The sequence below is a fragment of the Bombina bombina genome, chromosome 1 (genome assembly GCF_027579735.1).
Source record: "Bombina bombina isolate aBomBom1 chromosome 1, aBomBom1.pri, whole genome shotgun sequence".
In the NCBI taxonomy this organism is placed as follows: domain Eukaryota; kingdom Metazoa; phylum Chordata; class Amphibia; order Anura; family Bombinatoridae; genus Bombina; species Bombina bombina.
In genome coordinates, this window is record NC_069499.1 from 573,300,899 (window position 1) to 573,323,913 (window position 23,015).

Consider the following 23,015-nt stretch of genomic DNA (forward strand, 5'->3'; position numbering starts at 1 on the left):
TCTCGGTATTCCTGAGTGAACGTCTTGAGCATTTGCTTGAGGGTCCCATTGAACCTCTCACACAGCCCGTTCGTCTGGGGGTGGTATGGGGAGCTCAGGAGGGACTTAATTTTGCAAACCTGCCAGAGTTGTTGGGTCAATTCAGCCGTAAATTGGGTGCCTCGGTCGGATAGGATTTCTTTTGGAAATCCTACCCGGGAGAACACCTGTACTAGTGCATTCGCTACCGTATCCGCTTGTATGTTGGATAGGGCGACAGCCTCTGGGTACCTGGTAGCGTAGTCCACTACGGTAAGAATGTATCGCTTACCGGAGGGACTAGGGGTAGCCAGTGGTCCCACTAGGTCAATAGCAACCCGGCTGAAGGGTTCCTCTACAATGGGCATATTTACTAGCTGGGCTTTAGGGTGATCGCCTCGCCTTCCTACTCGTTGACACACATCGCAGGTGTTACAGTAAGTTCTAACGTCAGCGTGCACCCCTGGCCAAAAGAACGTGTGAGTAATGCGGTGTAGGGTACGGGTAACGGCTAGGTGGCCTGCTAAGGGGATGTCGTGGCCTATTTTGAGGATTTCTTGACGGTATTTGTGGGGCACTACCAGCTGTCGCCTACGCTGTCCCCTTTTCTCTGTCCAGCGGTATAGTTTCCCTTTTTCCCATAAGAATGTTTCGTTATCTGCCCCGCCCCCTCCGGTCTCTGCTCGTTCCCGGTACTTTTGTAAGGTCGGGTCAGTCTTAGACTCTGCCTCGAAAGCATCTGGGGTGTCCCAGGGTATGGGGCCTAACCTGTCAGGCAAGGTCGGGGTAGGTCTTACCTGTGTCTCCCGCACTGGTGAGAGCTCTCGCTCCGTCCGGGCTTGGGCCCGTGTAGTCACTGGGTCCGCCTCGTTGTTGCATACTGGAGCATAGGCAGAAGTCATGGGGCCCAAATCGTTGCCCAGTAGTACTTCGGCAGGTAAATTATCCATTAGGCCCACGTTCACAGCCCCCTTTCCCGCTCCCCAATCAAGATGCACTTTAGCTGTTGGAATTTTGTACACATCCCCCCCCGCCACTCTAACGGCCACAGTCTGTCCGGATCGCTTGTGCTCTGGCACCAAATGACTCTGTACCAGCGTGATAGTAGCCCCTGTGTCTCGCAATCCCTCGGTAGATCGCCCCTCGAGCCATACCCTCTGCCGATGGTGCTGGCGGTTATCTGAGGCAGCATATACAGGGTCTGCCTCGTGAAGCGGCCCCACATATCCCTCCATAGGGGCCTCTTGGTTAACACAGAGGGCCCGGGCCGGACGATAGGACCCAGAGGGGTAATTGTAATTCCTGGGTGTCTGGTGCGTATTAAGGGGGCAGCTAGCCATGAAATGCCCTGGTTGCTTGCATCGGTGGCAAGTCGGTCTGGGACGCTCAGAGCTGTTATTGGGTGGTCCTGAGTGTCGGACGGGCCCTGTGGGCACCGGGGCTCGGAATTCAGCACGAGGGGGTGCACGGTAAACCTCTCTGGGTTCGACCCGTGCTGGAGCTCGGTAGTTCATGGGTTCGTGAAGACGGGAGTCATAATGTTCATCAGCCAATTTGGCTGCTTCTTCTAAGGTAGAAGGCCGCCTGTCTCGCAGCCATTCCTTCCCTTGCTGTTCCATGCCATTATAAAAATGTTCTAAGAGAAACAATTGTAAAATTTCCTCCCCAGTCACCGCTTTACTTCCGCTCAGCCAGTGATTTGCCGCTCTCCGCATTCGGTGCGCCCATTCCATATGGGTATCGTTAGGCTTCTTTTCCGTGCCCCGAAACTGTCGGCGATACGTGTCCGGAGTTACAGCGTACCGTCGCAACAGTGTCTCCTTAACTAGCTCATACTGTGTCACTTCCTCAGCACCCAGAGTACGAAAGGCTTCCAGGGCTCGCCCGGATAGTTTCCCAGACAATATCGTGGGCCACTCTCTGTTGGGAATCTGGTGCAGGGCACATTGCCTTTCGAAGTCCGCCAAATATTCATCAATCCCTGTCTCGCTCTCTAGGAAGGGTCGAAATGCCGCATAGGGTATCTTGGGCCTCCCAGCATTTTCGACAGGGATGATTACCTGCGGGGCTTCAGCATTGCGGTGTGCATTCGCTAGGTTGAGTTCGTGGGCTCGAGTCTCTCGTATATCCTCGTCCGCCTCCGCCATCAACTGCTGTACCAATTCCATGGAGGGGTTCGGCCCGTATAATGAGAGCCTTTCCCGAACAATCCTGGTTTTTTCGTCACTAATCGTGGTCGGTGTTTCCGCCATTGTGAAGCTCTGATCCAGTTCGGTCAATTCTGCGATCAGCTCTCTCCTCTGCCGGTTGCTGGCGTACCCCCCTCTGCTTTCAAGTAAATCTTTTAGGGTTGTACGCTTCAATTTTTCGTAAGCGCTCTCCATCCGTTCTGTACCTCTCCTAGGAAATCCAGGAAAATCCCGCCGCTGCCGCCAAATGTTACGGTTACCCTTAGTCTCGCTGAGAGATGGACCGCTTAGTAGCCTGGATCCCTATTGCTAAAGAGGGGAGAAGCTGCTTTCCATAGTATTCTATATGAGTCTCGCAAATATAGAATAATCTCCCTTAGCTGCAGTACAGCTAGGATACCCTTCTGCCCACAAAAACGAGTCAACACTGCGATTGAGGGTCAAACAAGAACTCAGGACTGGGATGCCCAGCCTGCTTTTTATTAAGGTTACATGCACACAGGGCACTCCCAGGGGGAGAGGGGGGGAAGCACAAAATCCCCCATCACACATTTAGATAGAGAGCACTGTCCTTTGACAGGCCACAATAGGATTACAGTACTTAAGATAACAAGTTTACAAGTTCATCTTATCAATTAGCAGTCTGGCTCCAGAGGTGATTAGACAATAGTTTCTAAAAGCTGAAAAAAAAGAGTTAACTCTTTATGAAATGATACTTGTTACGGTTTTCTTGGAGCCCTTCTTAGGCGCTGGCTTGCTGGTTCAGGCATTGCTGCTGGGAAATAAGCTCTTCACAACAAAATAACTAATGCTTCTGTAGCAAAGGTCCTTTCCAACATCCAAATCTAATTTCTCTGCAACTGACTGAGTGGAGATTGAACGCTTGATTTTATCGAACCGAGGATTCTCTGATTCAGTTATCGATACTTTGATACAGGCTAGAAAGCCTGTCACTAGAAAAATCTATCATAAGGTGTGAATCCAAGGGTTACTCATGGAGTAAAGTTAGGATTCCTAAGATTTTGTCTTTTCTCCAAGAAGGATTGGAGAAAGGGTTATCAGCAAGTTCCTTAAAGGGACAAATTTCAGCTTTGTCCATTCTGTTTCACAAACGTTTGGCAAATGTATCAGATGTTAAGTCTTTTTGTCAGGCTCTATCTAGAATTAAGCCTGTATTTAGACCTATTACTCCTCCCTGGAGTTTGAATTTAGTTCTTCGAGTTCTGCAAGGGGTTCCGTTTGAACCTATGCATTCCATAGATTATTAAACTATTATATTGGAATGTTCTGTTTTTGGTTGCTATTTCTTCTGCTCGAAGAGTTTCTGAGCTTTCAGCATTACAGCGTGATTCTCCTTATCTCATATTTCATTCTGATAAGGTGGTTTTACGTACCAAACCTGGGTTCCTTCCTTAGGTTGTTTCGAATAAGAATATTAATCAGGAAATTGTTGTTCCTTCCTTGTGTCCTAATCCTTCTTCTAAGAAGGAGTGTCTGTTACATAACTTGGACGTGGTCCGTGCCTTAAAGTTTTACTGACAGGCAACTAAGGATTTCCGTCAATCATCTTCATTATTCACTGTTTATTCTGGAAAGCTTAGGGGTCAGAAAGCTACGGCTACCCCTCTTTCTTTTTGGCTGAGAAGTATCATCCGCCTGGCATATGAGACTGCTGAACAGCAGCCTCCTGAAAGAATTACGGGTCATTCTACTAGGGCTGTGGCTTCCACATGGGCTTTTAAAAACAATGCATCTGTGGAACAGATTTGTAAGGCTGCGACTTGGTCGTCCCTTCACACTTTTTTCCAAATTTTACAAATTTTATACTTTTGCTTCTTCTTAGGCTATCTTTGGGAGAAAGGTTCTTCAAGCAGTGGTGCCTTCCATTTAGGTTCCTGTCTTGTCCCTCCCTTTCATCCGTGTCCTATTGCTTTGGTATTGGTTTCCCACAAGTAAGGATGAAATCCGTGGAGTCTTCAGATCTTTGTAAAAGAAATCTAAATTTATGCTTACCTGATAAATTACTTGTTTTACGATATGACGAGTCCACGGCCCACCCTGTTCTTTTTAAGACAGTTTTTCTTTATATTTCTTGTAAACTTAAGTCACCTCTTTTAGCCTTTCCTTTTTCTCTTCCTATACCTTCGGCTGAATGACTGAGGGTGAAGAGGAAGGGGAGGGGCTATATATACAGCTCTGTTGTGGTGCTCTTTGCCACTTCCTGTTAGCAGGAGGTTAATATCCCACAAGTAAGGATGAAATCCGTGGACTCGTCATATCGTAAAAGAAAATAATTTATCAAGTAAGCATAAATTTAGTTTTTTAGTTAGATTTTGTTATTTTGTAGGTTTTGGGTTACTTGTATTGTAGAGTTTTTTTTTTTGTAAAACATTCTTTTTTCCCAAAAGAACTGATCACTTTAAGGCCATGCCCTACAAAAGGCCCTTTAAGGGCTATTGTATTTTGTTTTCGGGTTTAGGTTGGGGTTTTTTGGGTTGTTTCCTTCCTAAGATAGGGAGAGTCCACGGGTTAATTCATTACTGTTGGAAAATACAACACCTGGCCACCAGTAGGAGGCAACGACACCCCAGCCAAAGGCTTAAATATCCCTCCCAGTTCCTCATTACCCCAGTCATTCTTTCCCTTTCGTCACGTTGGGAGGTGGCAGAGAAGTGTCAGAAGATTCAGAGAGTCCTGAAAAAGGGTATCTGCCCTTCGAGATAGGACTGGAGTTTTAAGTAGTCATGTCAACCTCTCAGAGTATTGAAGAAAGTTAAAGTCTGGAGATGCAGGTTTTTCTGCGAAACAATCCAGACTACTGCTAACAGCTCCTAAGCAATCAGTGTTGACGAGTTTCACTACCTGCTTTCTCTCACTCAAGTCCATGTCAGGAGCGCTGCTATAAGACTCTCACACTTGAGAGGCTGTGTTCTGTTCCACAGCATGGATCCTGGAGGTAAGATTGTTTAAATTTTTAGACATAAAACACTATAACAGGGTCACAGTGTACCTTGATAGGATTCAGGGTTAATATCCTCTGAAGGGAGCTTATTGGACAGTTGGGGTTAATTAATCAGTGTATTAATTATTTACATGCTGCTTTTTGTGATTTTTTCCCCTGGGCTGACACACTGTGTGTTTTTGGCTGCAACAAACAGTTTTAACTGTTAAGTTTCACTTTCGTTTTTGAAAGTATTGAACAGCTCCTATTACTTGCTGTACTTGTAATAACAGGGGAAGTACTGTCTTGCACTTCATGTGACCAGGTGTGGTCTATGTTAATTTCCTCCATTACGGCTGAGACTTGAACCTGAGGAGAGCGTTTCCTCTGTTAACTGTCTGGGTCTAGGAGGTGGTGAGTGCCCCAGCCATTGGGAGTATAAAGGTGTAGTTTTCTGTAATAAAAACGCTTTTATTTGTGTCCTTCTGTGGTTATAACCTGAGCTATGGAGGACTCTGACATGTTAGAAGGTACTCCTTCTGTATTAAATCATATCTGTTTATATTGTGAGGAGGCGGTGGTTATCCCGCCCACTCGATTATGTTCCACATGCCTTAACACCGTTATAAAGTCTAAGAAGGGAGACAAGCCTGCTAAGGCTCTTAGTCCCTCTGAGCTGTCTACCTCTCAGGACTCTGCGTCCCGTGAGATTACTACCCTTGCTACATTATCCACTCCACATGCAGTTCCCTGTAGAACATCTAATCCTCCATCCGGAGGGGGCCTTCTTCCTGCGGACTTTGCCGTGCAGTTACAAACAGGGGTGTCTGCGGCCCTCAGTGCATTACCTCACTCTAACAAACGCAAGAGAAAGGTTAAACATAGCTCTCCTGACCCGGAGTCATCTAAATATTTATCGGATTTAGCTATTATGTCCCAGTTATCCGAAGATGAGTTAACCTCTGTAGTTTCAGAAGGTGAACTTTCTGGGTCGGAGTCCTTAGCGTCTAAGCCTCCTGCTGTGGAGGAACCGTCCTTTAGATTTAAAATTGAGCACTTAGGTTTTTCATTAAAGGAGGTTCTGTCTACATTAGAGGTTCCAGAGGCTGTGCTCCCTGAAGAACCTTTAATACCTAAATTAGACAGAGTTTACGAAGACAGGAAAGTTCCTTTGACTTTTCCTGTGCCGCTTAAGATGGCGAACATTATTAAGAACGAATGGGAAAGAATTGGTTCTTCTTTTTCTCCCTCGTCTACTTTTAAAAAGTTGTGCACGGTCCCAGACTCTCATCTGGATTTGGGGGGCTCCATTTCTAAGGTGTATGGTGCTATCTCTATGCTTGCTAAACGTACTACTATACCTCTTGAGGATAGTTCTTCTTTTAGAGAGCCGATGGATAGGAAAATGGAAATTTTTCGGAGAAATAAGAAAGATGTTTCAAAACCGGCAGCTGCAGTTGCCGGTGCAGCTACCTACTTGTGCGACTCTTTGTCGGAACTCATTGAGGTGAAGTCTCCCCTCTAGGATATTCAAGACAGAATTAAAGCTCTGAGAATTGCTAATTCTTTTATCTGTCATGCGAACATGCAAATTATTTGCTTACATGCAAAGGCCTCTGTCTTTGCAGTCCTAGCCCGCCGGGCGCTCTGGTTGAAGTCTTGGTCTGTGTATATGACTTCTAAGTCCAGACAAGGGAAAGATTTTATTTGTTCCAGGCCTGGACTCCATTATTTCTATGGTTACCGGAGGCAAGGGTTCCTCCCTACCACAAGATAAGAATAACAAGTCTAAGGGACGACAATCTTCTAATTTTCGTTCCTTTCGTTCTGACAAATCCCAACAACAACAATCCTCCTCCAAGCCCGAGAAACCCGAGAGTACTTGGAAGCTGGCTCAGTCCTGGAATAAATTCAAGCAGAATAAGAAGTCTGTTGAAAGCAAATCATCATGAATGGGTGGCCCCCGATCTGGGATCAGATTGTGTAGGGGGCAGACTGTTCAAGGATGTACAGGGTCCGTGGGTCCTGGAGGTGTTATCTCAGTCATACAAGATAGGCTTCAAATCTCATTTGCCAAGGGGCAGATTCCTTCTCTCGAATTTGTCTACCAGACCAGAAAAGAGGGATGCCTTTCTAGGGTGTGTTCGGGATCTATTCTCCTTAGGAGGAGTTGTCCCGGTGCCTATCGAAGAAAGAAGTTTGGGGTTTTATTCAAACCTTTTCGTGGTCCCAAAGAAGGAGGGAACGTTCCGCCCAATTCTGGACCTAAAGTGCTTAAACAAATTTCTCCGTGTCCCTTCCTTCAAGATGGAGACAATAAGGTACATCCTTCCTTTAATTCAGGAAGGTCAGTTTATGACCACTAAAGATCTGAAGGACGCTTACCTTCATGTTCCAATCCAAAGGGAACACTTTCAGTTCCTGAGGTTTGCATTCCTGGACCAGCAATTCCAGTTCATTGCCCTTTCGTTTGGCCTAGCTACTGCTCCAAGAATCTTAATGACGGTTCTGGGGGCTCTTCTAGTCGTTGCCAGAACTCAGGGTTTTGCAGTAGCCCCATACTTGGACGATATTCTGGTGCAAGCAACATCCTTTTGTCTTGCAGAAGAATTCTCGGAGTCCCTTCTCAGTCTTCTTCGATCACATGGATGGAAGATAAACCTGGAAAAGAGTTCTCTTATCCCAAGTTCCAGGGTGGAATTTCTGGGTACTACTAGACTCCATATCTATGAGGATATTTCTAACAGACCAGAGACGTTGCAAGCTAACTTCGGCATGTCTTGCCCTCCGGACCTCCTTAAGGCCCTCTGTGGCTCAGTGTATGGAGGTGATTGGTCTCATGGTGTCCTGCATGGACATCATTCCTTTTGCCAAGGTTCTGTCTCAGACCTTTACAACTGTGCATGCTGAGGCAGTGGAACGACGATCATTCAGATCTGTCTCAACAGATTGTATTATACAGAAAAGAAAAATAATTTGAGATATAACACTAGAAGGATCTCTCTCTGGTTTGCTAATCTCTATATGGTTAACAGTCCTCTAATTCTGATAACCCAAAAAAACTATTATAAACAAAAAAAGAGAAGCGCTAAAAAAACTGAAAGAGATGTCCTATGCAAATAGTTTAGTGTGTGTTGAAACCACTAGTAATGTAATCTTGTGAAATGTAATAAAACAATATTAAGGCACAAAATAGATAAAACTATCTTAATGTTTATTGGGACAATTGTTCAGAATAAAGAATAAAAAGGATTAATTGATTAATCTTAAGAGTTGATGCTGGCATCAAATTGATATACTATCAGATAATTCGTAAAATATAATCTAAAATAAATACGTATAAATTAGCTTGTATAATGAAATCAGTGAAGCGCTACTGAAAAAGGCCTATACAATTCAGTGTGATACAGTACAATATAGCGAAGAGTAATACAAATTGGTTCTAATGCAACATATATTGTAATATGTATCCCTGCAACGATATGGACAGAGTTCGTGGGAACTAAATAGTGGAAGAGTTTTTAGCAGTAGTATACCGTGTCTCACGGTTTAGACAATGTCTCTTAGGTTGTGTAAATAGACTTAAATACCTTATGTGACATGTTTTTTCATGTATGGTATTATGGTTTAAAGGTGTGTAATCGCTCAAGCAGCTTCTATGTCAAGTTTTTATGCAACACAGTCTTGGTATAATTTGTGTGTCTTGCAGAAGTTTTTAACTCACTGAGACTTCATTTGAAGAGCGGGTATATCCCAATGGTAAGGTTTTAATACTTCCTTCCATAACAGGTTCTGTTTGCAGGGATTGTGTTTTTGTTTGTATGCTCCAAAAATCCGTGGAGTGTGATGCACAAATGCAGGAACTTTGAAACGAATCTAAGAGTTATTGACAGATTCTGGGGCAGGGATTACGCATATAGAGTACACTCGTGTGCTACAAAGTGACTCAATGCACCTGTCCTACTGCCATTTCTCTTAGACAATATAAGAGGTAAACAAAATGTGAGCAGATCTGCTCACATTTTGTTTACCTCTTATATTGTCTAAGAGAACTGGCAGTAGGACAGGTGCATTGAGTCACTCAAAAGATTGTATTAGACAGCGAGTCGAGGGACATGCTTCTTAAGACCATCCTGGGAGATTGTGACTACGGACGCAAGCCTATACAGATGGGGAGCTGTTTGGGGTGCCAGGAAGGCAAAGGGGTTGTGGACTCAGGAGTCCTCCCTCCCGATCAATATTTTGGAACTACAGGCAATCTTCAAGACCTTGAAGACTTGGCCACTTCTGGGTTCGTCACAGTTTATCAGATTCCAATAAGACAATATAACCTTGGTGGCTTGCATCAACCATCAGGGGGAACAAGAAGTTCCTTGGCGATGAAGGAAGTATCTCAGATCCTGGAGTGGACGGAGGCCCACAGCTGTTTGCTGTCAGTGATCCACATTGCGTGTGTGGACAACTGGGAGGCGGATTTTCTCAGCAGGCAATCCTTCCATCCAAGCTACCCAGGTACGGGTCGAGGGATCACCAAGCGGATCTAATAGATGCACTAGCAGTGCCCTGGAGGTTCAAACTCGTATATCTTTTTCCCTCCATTACCGCTTCTTCCATGAGTGATGAACCGCATCAAGCGGGAGCAGGTATCTGTAATCCTGATTGCTCCATTGTAGCCGTGAACGACACGGTTTGCGGATCTATTGGGGATGTCCTCATCTCTTCCTTGGAAGTTACCTTGTCGCAGAGACCTGATGATACAAGGTCCATTTGTTCATCAAAATCTAGATTCTTTGAGGCTCACTGCATGGAGATTTAATGCTTAGTCTTAGCCAAGAAAGGTATCTCGGAGAGTGTCATTGATACTCTTATTCAAGCTCATAAATCATTTACTCGGCGTGTCTATCACAAGGTGTGGAGGACCTTCTTATTCTGGTGTGAAGAGTTTTTCCTGGCACCGAGTTAAGGTTGCCAGGACCTTATCTTTTCTCCAGGTTGGGCTGGAGAAAGGCCTTGCTGCTAGTTCCCTGAGGGGACAGATTTCGGCCCTGTCGGTTTTATTGCACAAGAGACTGGCTGAGCTTCCAGACGTGCAGTCCTTTGTTAAGGCTCTGATTAGGATCAGACCCGTGTTTAGATCTGGGGCTCCTCCTTGGAGCCTAAATCTTGTTCTTCGGGTTTTGCAACAGGTTCCGTTTGAGCCTCTGCATTCCGTTGACATTAAATTGTTATCTTGGAAGGTTCTCTTTTTATTGGCTATTGTCTCTGCGTGCAGAGATTTTGAGATCTCTGCTTTGCAATGTGAGCCCCCTTATCTAATTTTTCCATGCAGATAAGGCATTTTTACGTACTAAATTAGGTTTTCTTCCTAAGGTTGTGTCAGATCGCAACATCAATCAGGAGATTGTGGTTCCTTCCTTGTGTCATAATCCTTCTTCATCAAAGAAACACTTCACAATTTGGATATGGTTCGCGCCTTGAAGTTCTGTCTTCAGGCTACTAAGGAGTTTAGACGGTCTTCCTCTTTGTTTGTTGTCTATTAGGGGAAGCGTAAGGTGCAGAAGGCTATTTTCCATATCTTTTTGGTTAAGGAGTGTCATCCACTTAGCTTATGAGACAGCGGGACATCGTCCTCCTCAAAGGATAACGGCTCATTCTTCTAGAGCAGTGGCTTCCTCTTGGGCCTTTAAGAACGAGGCCTCTAAGGTTTAGATTTGTAAGGCGGCTACCTGTTCCTCCATACATACTTTTTCAAAATTTTACAAGTTTGATGCTTTATAGCTTTTGGGATAAGTTTTGCAGGCTGTGGTGCCCTCAGAATAGGGTCCGCCTCTTCCTTTTTGTTCCCTCCCGTTATTCATTCAGTGTCCTCTGGAGCTTGGGTATAGTTTTCCCAACAGTAAGGAATGAAGACTCTCCCTATCTTAGAAAGGAAAACATAATTTATGCTTACCAGATAAATTCCTTTCCTTCCTTGTAGGGAGAGTCCACGGCCCCCGTGTGTTTTTTCTTGTCTATTGGCGGTCCCCTATTATTTAATTTATTCTTCTGGCACCATTTATACCCTAATGTTTCTCCTACTTTTGATTGTTCCCTCGGCAGAATGACTGGGGTAATGAGTATGTGGGTGGGATATTTAAGGCTTTGTCTTGGGTGTCTTTGTCTCCTCCTGGTGGCCAGGTGTTGTATTTCCCAACAGTAAGGAATAAAGCCGTGAACTCTCCCTATCTGGAAGGAAAGGAATTTATCTGGTAAGCATAAATTATGTTTTTATGGGCAATGAAGTTTAGAGTTAGGTATAATGGTGTTTTTTTTATTTTGGATACTGTAGTTTAGTTTATTTTTTGTAACTTATTTTTTTTTACTTATCTGTAACTTAGATTTTTTTTACTTTTTTTTTTTTTTTTAAATAAGTGGGGTTAGTTTTGAGGGGGGTTGGTTTAGAGAGGGGTTAGATATTTTTATTTACTTAGATTTTTACTTTTTGTTCATTTAGGAGGTTTAGTTTAGATCGGGGTAAGGTTTTAGGTTTGTTTTTGAGGTATATGGCGGTATAGAGGTTAATATTTAGGTACTAGCGGTGGGTATATGATGGCATAGGGGTTAATAGTTAGAGACCTAGGAGTTAATAGTTAGCAATTTGAGTTGGCAAAAGATTTGAGAACATAAATGGAAAAACTGAAGAAAAAACACCCCCTCCCCCAACAAAGCCTTGTTAAATAATTACAGAAAAAAAATAGATCAAAGTTTATTGGAAATCTGTAAAAAAGGACCTCTTCTCTATATGTGTGCAGTGCAAATAGAGATTAAGCAGGGCAAGGCTGGGAGCCAAAATACTGGGACATATTGGACAACATTAGAGTTAGGTAGTTCTTGATAAAACAATTTATTCAGAATAATTTGTGGATTTTAAGTAAATTTGCTGAGCAATGACAGAAAACTAGGTCCATTAGCATTTCATTATTTATTTATTTATTTAAGTATTTATTATTTTAGCTATAATTACCAAGGGTGTCTGGCCATACCCCAGTGAGATGCCTGCTTTGTGACTTCTAGTTCAGATCCATCCTCATGGTTATTTATCATCATACAATAGTGCAGGCCCTAAGACCATATTTATATATTTTTATTTCTTCTGCAGTACAGATGATAGACAGTACCCCATTTGTTTACATCTATTGTAGCACCCATACAGAAGATCAGTTTTTTAAAAGCCATCTTGGTTACGGTGTGGTAGAGCATTTCCTCAGTAACCCCCCCCAAATGATTTACCATTTTAATTTGTTAATCTTGTCTTTTATTTTACATTTTGTATACTGTTGTTGTTTCAATTGAAGGTTTTCCCAGTGACCCAATGCCATCTCTATTTACTAGAAACTACCCACATGCACGCACATATATGTGATGTATAAAAGTTGTCATCATTAGAATTTTTCTGTAACATGCTGTGCATATTTTTATTCAAAGCAATACTCAGTCATTGCTAAAATGCTGCTGTATTGTATTCAATATGTTTAGTTATGCATTTAGAGTTATGACCTTTATATGATGGTCATTTTATTTTTGTAGTCTGCCCACTTTTTAGGCCTCCAGCAGAGACACATTACTTTATTATTTTGTTAGACACAGCACACAACAAGAAATCTATTATGGGTTGTTTTTTGTGGTTTTGCAGATTTTTATAGAAAAGATTTGTGTGAGAAGAGCTCTTTAGTTTAGCAGAATATAAGAAGATATATGTCCTGCTTTAAGAAACAGAATGGGGCAGCAGAGGAAGCCTTTTTAGCACAGGGTGCTAGATCTGCCTATAGCTTTTCTCTGTCCTACATAACAATATCTACTGAAAGATACAGTAAAATGTAATTGAATTACCTCATATTAAAATTTATTTTTCTTTGTCCTAGGTGACGGGTCTGCAAGCAACTTTAAAAACCCTTGATTCTGGCAGTAATTTGGAATTGTCTTTGAGAAAAGGTGCTAGTTTTATTTTTTTTCTTTCTTTAAAATACAGATTTTGTTACACATTGATTAACAGCATAGATAAGTGGTGAAAAATAATAGCACAGGATCCACTTGCAGATGATACCTGTCCTCTAAAGTAAACATATTTCCTATTAATAAATCCATTCATTTCTGAAATATAATCATAAGTAGTGAATTCAATCTCCAGTTAGTTTATATACAGCAATCCAAATGATATGCCAGCATTTCCCATATTTTCTAACAATGCAATTAATGTATACATACTTCATACTCTATAAAACACATAATACATTTTCTAAGCATATAATTGGGGTTATTCACCTCCTCTCTCTACTCATGGGTGCTGCCATATTGAAATCTAGCTTTTACTGTGATCACATCTGCATTGTAACCTAGATTGCCAAATGGTGTCATCCAAAATTATAGGGATATACGTGAAATGTATTTAGTATTTAATATCCCTTTAATATAATACATATTAGGGCATGGTGCAATTAATGATGATATGAGGCTATGCAATATCTGAATCGCATGAGGCTGCAATTTAAAAACTAAAATCAAAGAAACAGTCTGAAATGGCTCCCCTAACATTTCACGTCAGTCACACAAACTCTAAATTCCAGCTAAGCAGCAATACTGATCACTTCTCCAAGGGGACTGACAGGAAGCAGCACATCAGTATCACAGCACGTAACGCTACCACTGCTATTTTACTTGCCTCTAAGTTTGTTGCTCCAGTCCTGAGGTGTTCACAAAGCAAAGAAGGTGGCGGACTAGCAGTGCTTTGTTCTCTAGCCTATTCACTCTGCAGTGCATTTAACCTGCTCTCCCCCATGACATTTTTTTCTCTCCCTATCAGGTCCCTAAAGGCTTTATCATAATTGGGAACACTATCAGGGAAGCTTCTGACCCTTTACATTGCTCTGGCAGATCCAAGGGAAGTTTTGGGGCACTTTTAAAATGTAGGTGTATGGCCCTTTAAAAAGACCAGTATTTGCTTAGTGCAATATGCAGTTTCATAGAGGAGGCTCTGGTTAGGCAGACACTGAGAATTAATCATGAATATTTTCATGGACCATGTACATTGTGTATTTACTTTCCAAGTATATGCAATCTCTGCTTACTCTAGACATGAATTTTTAAGCATCTAATGTGTACCTGTTAATCTATATGTGCTCTATAGTCCGTATGGCTATATGACAGTATAAATATTTGCAAATGCTTAAGTAGGTACATGTATACCACATCTGATACTTATGTCATGTACGGATTTAATAAACTTTGTATAAGTTTCTATATTTTTGGATCCAAAAAATTGTTCCTCACTGTTTTTACCCTTTATTCAAAGGGTTGGTTTATGGCTAGTATAGACCTCTAGGATTGTTAGCTGCTCATCCCCATACACAGGGATTACTTTCAGTTCTTGAGGTTTGTATATCTGCAAAACCTTGCCTGTTTACCACCCATGTTGAATGAAATCTTGTTAGTGCTCAGAATCAGGGCATTTCAGTTATGCACCTTTGGAGCAGATTTTCAAAGCAGCAACATGTCTTCTCTGCATACTTTTTTCAGAGTTTATCGCTTTGAGGTTTTGATTTTTTGCAAGCAGCTTTTGACAGGAGAGTCCAGGCCGCAGTGTCGACTAAATAAGAACTGCCAGAAAATATTGTCCCACCTTTTCTGTAACATAGACCATCGGCTTGGGTATTAATCCCATATGTTATAGAGGACTGTGGGCCATCATCATTTTAGGAAAGAAAATATATGCTTACCTGATTCATTTTGTTTTCTTTCGTAAAATTATGTTCCACAGGCCACGCCCATTTACATTTCTTTCATGTAATTGGCAAGAGTCCATGAGCTAGTGACGTATGGGATATACTGTACATTCTTACTAGGAGGGGGCAAAGTTTCCCAAACCTCAAAATGCCTATAAATACACCCCTCACCACACCCACAATTCAGTTTTTACAAACTTTGCCTCCTATGGATGTGGTGAAGTAAATTTGTGCTTGTTTTTTATGATTTCTTCTATGATAAGCGCTTCTAAGCATTCTGAAGCCCAATTCTTCTCAGAGTACAGTATTTGTCAGAGGGATGTGAAGAGAGTATTGCGTATTGATTTTATGGTTTTCCTTGAGGGAAATCTTTTCAAGGGTTCTCTGTTATCGGTCGTAGGGATTCATCTCCTACCTCCCTTTTCAGATTGATGATATACTCTTAAATACCATTACCTCTGCTGATAGTTTTCAGTACTGGTTTGGCTATCTGCTATATGTAAATGGGTGTCTTTCGGTAAGTATGTATCATTATTTAAGACACTCTCAGCTATGATTTGGCGCTTTATTTATTATTATAAAGTTTTAAATATATGTATTTCTCTTGTTAAGTGTATCCAGTCCACGGATCATCCATTACTTGTGGGATATTCTCCTTCCCAACAGGAAGTTGCAAGAGGATCACCCACAGCAGAGCTGCTATATAGCTCCTCCCCTCACTGCCATATCCAGTCATTCTCTTGCAACTCAACAAAGATGGAGGTCGTAAGAGGACTGTGGTGTTTTATACTTAGTTTATTTCTTCAATCAAAAGTTTGTTATTTTTAAATGGTACCGGAGTGTACTGTTTATCTCAGGCAGTATTTAGAAGAAGAATCTGCCTGCGTTTTCTATGATCTTAGCAGAAGTAACTAAGATCCTTTGCTGTTCTCACATAGTAACTTAGGAGTGAGGTAACTTCAGAGGGGGAATAGCGTGCAGGTTTTCCTGTAATAAGGTATGTGCAGTTAAAATATTTTTCTAGGGATGGAATTTGCTAGAAAATGCTGCTGATACCGAAGTAATGTAAGTAAAGCCTTAAATGCAGTGATAGCGACTGGTATCAGGCTTATTAATAGAGATACATACTCTTATAAAAGTATTTTAAAATGTTTGCTGGCATGTTTAATCGTTTTTTACATATGTTTGGTGATAAAACTTATTGGGGCCTAGTTTTTCCACATGGCTGGCTTGAATTTTGCCTAGAAACAGTTCCCTGAGGCTTCCCACTGTTGTAATATGAGTGGGAGGGGCCTATTTTGACGTTTTTTTTGCACAGCAAAAATTACAGACACAGACATCCAGCTTCTTCCTGCATGATCCAGGACTTCTCTGAAGGGCTCAAAAGGCTTCAAAAGTCGTATTGAGGGAGGTAAAAAGCCACAGTAGAGCTGGGGCAGTTGTTGTGACTGTTTAAAAAACGTTTTTGTCATTTGTTATTCCGTTTTTGGTATTAAGGGGTTAATCATCCATTTGCAACTGGGTGCAATGCTCTGCTAACTTATTACATACACTGTAAAAATTTCGTTAGTGTAACTGCATTTTTTCACTGTTATTTCAAAATTTGGGAAAATTTGTGTTTCTTAAAGGAGCAGTAACGTTTTTTATATTGCTTGTAAACTTGTTTTAAAGTGTTTTCCAAGCTTTCTAGTCTCATTGCTAGTCTGTTTAAACATGTCTGACACAGAGGAACCTACTTGTTCATTATGTTTGAAAGCCATGGTGGAGCCCCATAGGAGAATGTGTACTAAATGTATTGATTTCACCTTAAACAGTAAAGATCAGTCTTTATCTATAAAAGAATTATCACCAGAGGGTTCTGTCGAGGGGGAAGTTATGCCGACTAACTCTCCCCACGTGTCAGACCCTTCGCCTCCCGCTCAGGGGACGCACGCTAATATGGCGCCAATTACATCAGGGACGCCCATAGCGATTACCTTGCAGGACATGGCTGCAATCATGAATAAATACCCTTTCAGAGGTATTATCTAGATTGCCTGAATTAAGAGGCAAGCGCGATAGCTCTGGGGTTAGGAGAGATACAGAGCGTGCAAATGCTGTTAGAGCCATGTCTGATACTGCGTCACAGTATGCAGAACATGAGGACGGAGAGCTTCAGTCTGTGGGTGACATCTCTGACTCGGGGAAACCTGATTCAGCATTTTTCTAATTTTAAATTTAAGCTTGAGAACCTCCGTGTATTGCTTGGGGAGGTATTAGCTGCTCTGAATGACTGTAACACAGTTGCAATTCCAGGGAAATTGTGTAGGCTGGATAGATACTATGCGGTGCCGGTGTGTACTGACCTTTTTCCTATGCCTAAAAGGCTTACAGAAATTATTAGCAAGGAGTGGGATAGACCCGGTGTGCCCTTTTCCCCACCACTACACAGGACTTATGGCAGACGGTCCCTAAGGTGGAGGGAACAGTTTCTACTTTAGCAAAGCGTACCACTATCCCGGTTGAGGACACTTGTGCTTTTTCAGATCCAATGGATAAAAAATTGGAGGGTTACCTTAAGAAAATGTTTATTCAACAAGGTTTTATTTTACAGCCCCTTGCATGCATTGCGCCTGTCACTGCTGCAGCGGCATTCTGGTTTGAGGCACTGGAAGAGGCCATCCAGACAGCTCTATTGAATGAAATTATTGAAAAGCTTAGAACGCTTAAGCTAGCTAACTCATTTGTTTCTGATGCCATTGTTCATTTGACTAAACTAACGGCTACGAATTCCGGATTCGCCATCCAGGCGCGTAGGGCGCTATGGCTTAAATCCTGGTCAGCTGACGTGACTTCAAAGTCTAAATTACTCAACATTCCTTTCAAGGGGCAGACCTTATTCGGGCCTGGCTTGAAGGAAATTATTGCTGACATTACTGGAGGCAAGGGTCATACCCTTCCCCAGGACAGGGCCAAATCAAAGGCCAAACAGTCTAATTTTCGTGCCTTTCGAAATTTCAAGGCAGGAGCAGCATCAACTACCTCCGCTTCAAAACAAGAGGGAACTGTTGCTCATTCCAGACAGGCCTGGAAACCTAACCAGTCCTGGAACAAGGGCAAGCAGGCCATAAAGCCTGCTGCTGCCCCCAAGACAGCATGAAGGAACGGCCCCCTATCCGGAAACGGATCTAGTGGGGGGCAGACTTTCTCTCTTCGCCCAGGCGTGGGCAAGAGATGTTCAGGATCCCTGGGCGTTGGAGATCATATCTCAGGGATATCTTCTGGACTTCAAAGCTTCTCCTCCACAAGGGAGATTTCATCTTTCAAGATTATCATCAAACCAGATAAAGAAAGAGGCATTCCTAAGCTGTGTGCAAGACCTCCTAGTAATGGGTGTGATCCATCCAGTTCCGCGGACGGAACAAGGACAGGGATTTTATTCAAATCTGTTTGTGGTTCCCAAGAAAGAGGGAACCTTCAGACCAATCTTGGATCTAAAGATCTTAAACAAATTCCTCAGAGTTCCATCATTCAAAATGGAAACTATTCGGACCATCCTACCCATGATCAAAGTGGGTCAGTACATGACCACAGTGGACTTAAAGGATGCCTACCTTCACATACCGATTCACAAAGATCATCATCGGTTCCTAAGGTTTGCCTTTCTAGACAGGCATTACCAATTTGTAGCTCTTCCCTTCGGGTTGGCCACTGCCCCGAGAATTTTTACAAAGGTTCTGGGCTCACTTCTGGCGGTTCTAAGACCGCGAGGCATAGCGGTGGCTCCGTATCTAGACGACATCCTGATACAGGCGTCAAGCTTTCAAATTGCCAAGTCTCATACAGAGATATTTCTGGCATTTCTGAGGTCGCATGGGTGGAAAGTGAACGTGGAAAAGAGTTCTCTATCACCACTCACAAGAGTCTCCTTCCTAGGGACTCTTATAGATTCTGTAGAGATGAAAATTTACCTGACGGAGTCCAGGTTATCAAAACTTCTAAATGCTTGCCGTGTCCTTCATTCCATTCCACGCCCGTCAGTGGCTCAGTGCATGGAAGTAATCGGCTAAATGGTAGCGGCAATGGACATAGTGCCATTTGCCCGCCTGCATCTCAGACCGCTGCAATTATGCATGCTAAGTCAGTGGAATGGGGATTACTCAGATTTGTCCCCTCTACTAAATCTGGATCAAGAGACCAGAGATTCTCTTCTCTGGTGGCTTTCTCGGGTCCATCTGTCCAAGGGTATGACCTTTCGCAGGCCAGATTGGACGATTGTAACAACAGATGCCAGCCTTCTAGGTTGGGGGGCAGTCTGGAACTCCCTGAAGGCTCAGGGATCGTGGACTCAGGAGGAGAAACTCCTCCCAATAAATATTCTGGAGTTAAGAGCAATATTCAATGCTCTTCTGGCTTGGCCTCAGTTAGCAACTCTGAGGTTCATCAGATTTCAGTCGGACAACATCACGACTTTGGCTTACATCAACCATCAAGGGGGAACCAGGAGTTCCCTAGCGATGTTAGAAGTCTCAAAGATAATTCGCTGGGCAGAGTCTCACTCTTGCCACCTGTCAGCGATCCACATCCCAGGCGTAGAGAACTGGGAGGCGGATTTTCTAAGTCGTCAGACTTTTCATCCGGGGGAGTGGGAACTCCATCCGGAGGCGTTTGCTCAACTGGTCCATCATTGGGGCAAACCAGAACTGGATCTCATGGCGTCTCGCCAGAACGCCAAGCTTCCTTGTTACGGATCCAGGTCCAGGGACCCGGGAGCAACGCTGATAGATGCTCTAGCAGCTCCTTGGTTCTTCAACCTGGCCTATGTGTTTCCACCGTTTCCTCTGCTCCCTCGACAGATTGCCAAAATCAAACAGGAGAGAGCATCGGTGATTCTGATAGCGCCTGCGTGGCCACGCAGGACCTGGTATGCAGACCTAGTGGACATGTCATCTCTTCCACCATGGACTCTGCCTCTGAGGCAGGACCTTCTAATACAAGGTCCTTTCAATCATCCAAATCTAATTTCTCTGAGACTGACTGCATGGAGATTGAACGCTTGATTCTATCAAGGCGTGGCTTCTCCGAGTCAGTCATTGATACCTTAATACAGGCTCGGAAGCCTGTCACCAGAAAAATCTACCATAAGATATGGCGTAAATATCTTTATTGGTGTGAATCCAAGAGTTACTCATGGAGTAAGGTTAGGATTCCTAGGATATTGTCCTTTCTCCAAGAGGGTTTGGACAAAGGCTTATCAGCTAGTTCTTTAAAAGGACAGATCTCTGCTCTGTCTATTCTTTTGCACAAGCGTCTGGCAGAAGTTCCAGACATCCAGGCATTTTGTCAGGCTTTGGTTAGGATTAAGCCTGTGTTTAAAACTGTTGCTCCCCCGTGGAGCTTAAACTTGGTTCTTAAAGTTCTTCAGGGAGTTCCGTTTGAACCCCTTCATTCCATTGATATTAAACTTTTATCTTGGAAAGTTCTGTTTTTGATCGCTATTTCCTCGGCTCGAAGAGTCTCCGAGTTATCTGCCTTACATTGTGATTCTCCTTATCTGATTTTTCATTCAGACAAGGTAGTTCTGCGTACCAAACCTGGGTTTTTACCTAAGGTGGTTTCTAACAGGAATATTAATCAAGAGATTGTTGTTCCATCATTGTGTCCTAATCCTTCTTCAAAGAAGGAACGTCTTTTGCATAATCTGGAAGTAGTCCGTGCCTTGAAGTTTTTCTTACAGGCTAATAAAGATTTTCGTCAAACATCTGCCCTGTTTGTCGTTTACTCTGGACAGAGGAGAGGTCAAAAAGCTTCGACAACCTCTCTCTCCTTTTGGCTTCGGAGCATAATACGCTTAGCCTATGAGACCGCTGGACAGCAGCCCCCTGAAAGGATTACAGCTCATTCTACTAGAGCTGTGGCTTCCACCTGGGCCTTTAAAATTGAGGTCTCTGTTGAACAGATTTGCAAGGCTGCAACTTGGTCTTCGCTTCCCACCTTTTCAAAATTTTACAAATTTGACACTTTTGCTTCTTCGGAGGCTGTTTTTGGGAGAAAGGTTCTACAGGCAGTGGTTCCTTCCGTTTAAGTTCCTGCCTTGTCCCTCCCATCATCCGTGTACTTTAGCTTTGGTATTGGTATCCCACAAGTAATTGATGATCCGTGGACTGGATAAACTTAACAAGAGAAAACATAATTTATGCTTACCTGATAAATTTATTTCTCTTGTAGTGTATCCAGGCCACGGCCCGCCCTGTCCATTTAAGGCAGGTCTAAATTTTAATTAAACTACAGTCACCACTGCACCCTATGGTTTCTCCATTCTCGTCTTGTTTCGGTCGAATCACTGGATATGGCAGTGAGGGGAGGAGCTATATAGCAGCTCTGCTGTGGGTGATCCTCTTGCAACTTCCTGTTGGGAAGGAGAATATCCCACAAGTAATGGATGATCCGTGGACTGGATACACTACAAGAGAAATAAATTTATCAGGTAAGCATAAATTATGTTTTTACTTATATTTGCAATGAGTCAGGTCTGTGTGTATTTCCATTTACAGTCTAAACATTTTCAGTATAGGAATCATGTTTGGGAATTTTTTTAAAACTTTTTCTTACATGGGGTTCAGTCTTTTTCTAATTTGACTTTCATTTTTCTTTCATGTAATTGGCAAGAGTCCATGAGCTAGTGACGTATGGGATATACAATCCTACCAGGAGGGGCAAAGTTTCCCAAACCTACCCCTCACCACACCCACAATTTAGTTTTACAAACTTTGCCTCCTATGGAGGTGGTGAAGTAAGTTTGTGCTAAGATTTCTACGTTGATATGCGCTTCTCAGCATTTTGAAACCTGATTCCTCTCAGAGTACTGTGAATGTCAGAGGGATGTGAAGGGAGTATCACCTATTGAATGCAATGGTTTTCCTCACGGGGATCTATTTCATAGGTTCTCTGTTATCGGTCGTAGAGATTCATCTCCTACCTCCCTTTTCAGATCGAAGATATACTCTCATATTCCATTACCTCTACTGATAACTGTTTCATTACTGGTTTATGTGGATGGGTGTCTTCTGGTAAGTATGTTTTCATTACTTAAGACACTCTCAGCTTTGGTTTGGCACTTTATATATTTATATAAAGTTCTAAATATATGTATTGTACTTATATTTGCCATGATTTAGGTTTCAGTATATTTCCGTTTGCAGACTGCCAGTTTCATATCTGGGAAATGCATTTTTTAGGAAAATGTATTTCTTACCTGAGGTATAGTCTTTTCTTCTATAAGGTACGACGAGTCCACGGATTCAACCTTTACTTGTGGGATATTATCCTCCTTCTAACAGGAAGTGGCAAAGTGCACCACAGCAGAGCTGTCTATATAGCTCCTCCCTTAGCTCCACCCCCAGTCATTCTCTTTGCCTACTCTAAGTACTAGGAAGGGTAAAGTGAAAGAGGTGATAAAATGTTAGTTTTTATTTTCTTCAAGCAAGAGTTTTTTATTTTAAATGGTACCGGTGTGTACTATTTTCTCTCAGGCAGCAGATGGATGAAGACTTCTGCCTGAAGGCTAATGATCTTAGCATTTGTCACTAAGATCGAGAGCAGTTCCCACAGAATGGCTGAGGAGTACAAGAAACTTCAGTGTGAGGAACGTTTTTCATGCTATATAGTAGTGAGGTATGTTCAGTCATTTTTTTCTGGAGAGACTGTGGTATTTCAGAATTGGCTGACAGTATCCCCATGAGGGTAAGGGTAAGCAGTAATCCTAACAGAAGAGGGGTATTACTAAGCTTGCATATAGGGGCTGAGAAAAAATGGTTGACACTGAGTTTGAATGTTTGTGGGCAAACGTTTATTGACCTGGGAGTACTGATAACGTTTTTGGCAGTGAAGTTTTTTATACTTTATTAGAGGGTACACTTGGCTTCTGTTTCTAGGTTTGAGAACCCACATGGCTAGCTTGAGACCACTCTGGTGTGGTTCATTTGGGCTCAGAGACATCGAGTGAGATGGGCTGGGCCTATTTTCGCACCTCAGTTGCGCAGTTGTATTTGCAAGTCTAGCAGCAAGCTCCAACTCCGGTGGGCCCTTGTGGAAGTTTTGGGCAAATCGAAGCTTTAACCCTGTTGTTCC

At 42.8% G+C, this 23,015-nt stretch overlaps 1 protein-coding gene across 1 annotated transcript in view; it reads left to right on the forward strand.

The window, feature by feature from the left end:
• Positions 1–23,015, forward strand: part of SPAG16 (sperm associated antigen 16) — a 984,179-nt gene that overhangs the window by 578,379 nt on the left and 382,785 nt on the right. The window contains exon 8 of the mRNA XM_053698804.1: positions 13,050–13,119. Within this exon, the coding sequence (XP_053554779.1) occupies positions 13,050–13,119 (70 nt within the window). The remainder of the gene's footprint in view (positions 1–13,049; positions 13,120–23,015) is intronic.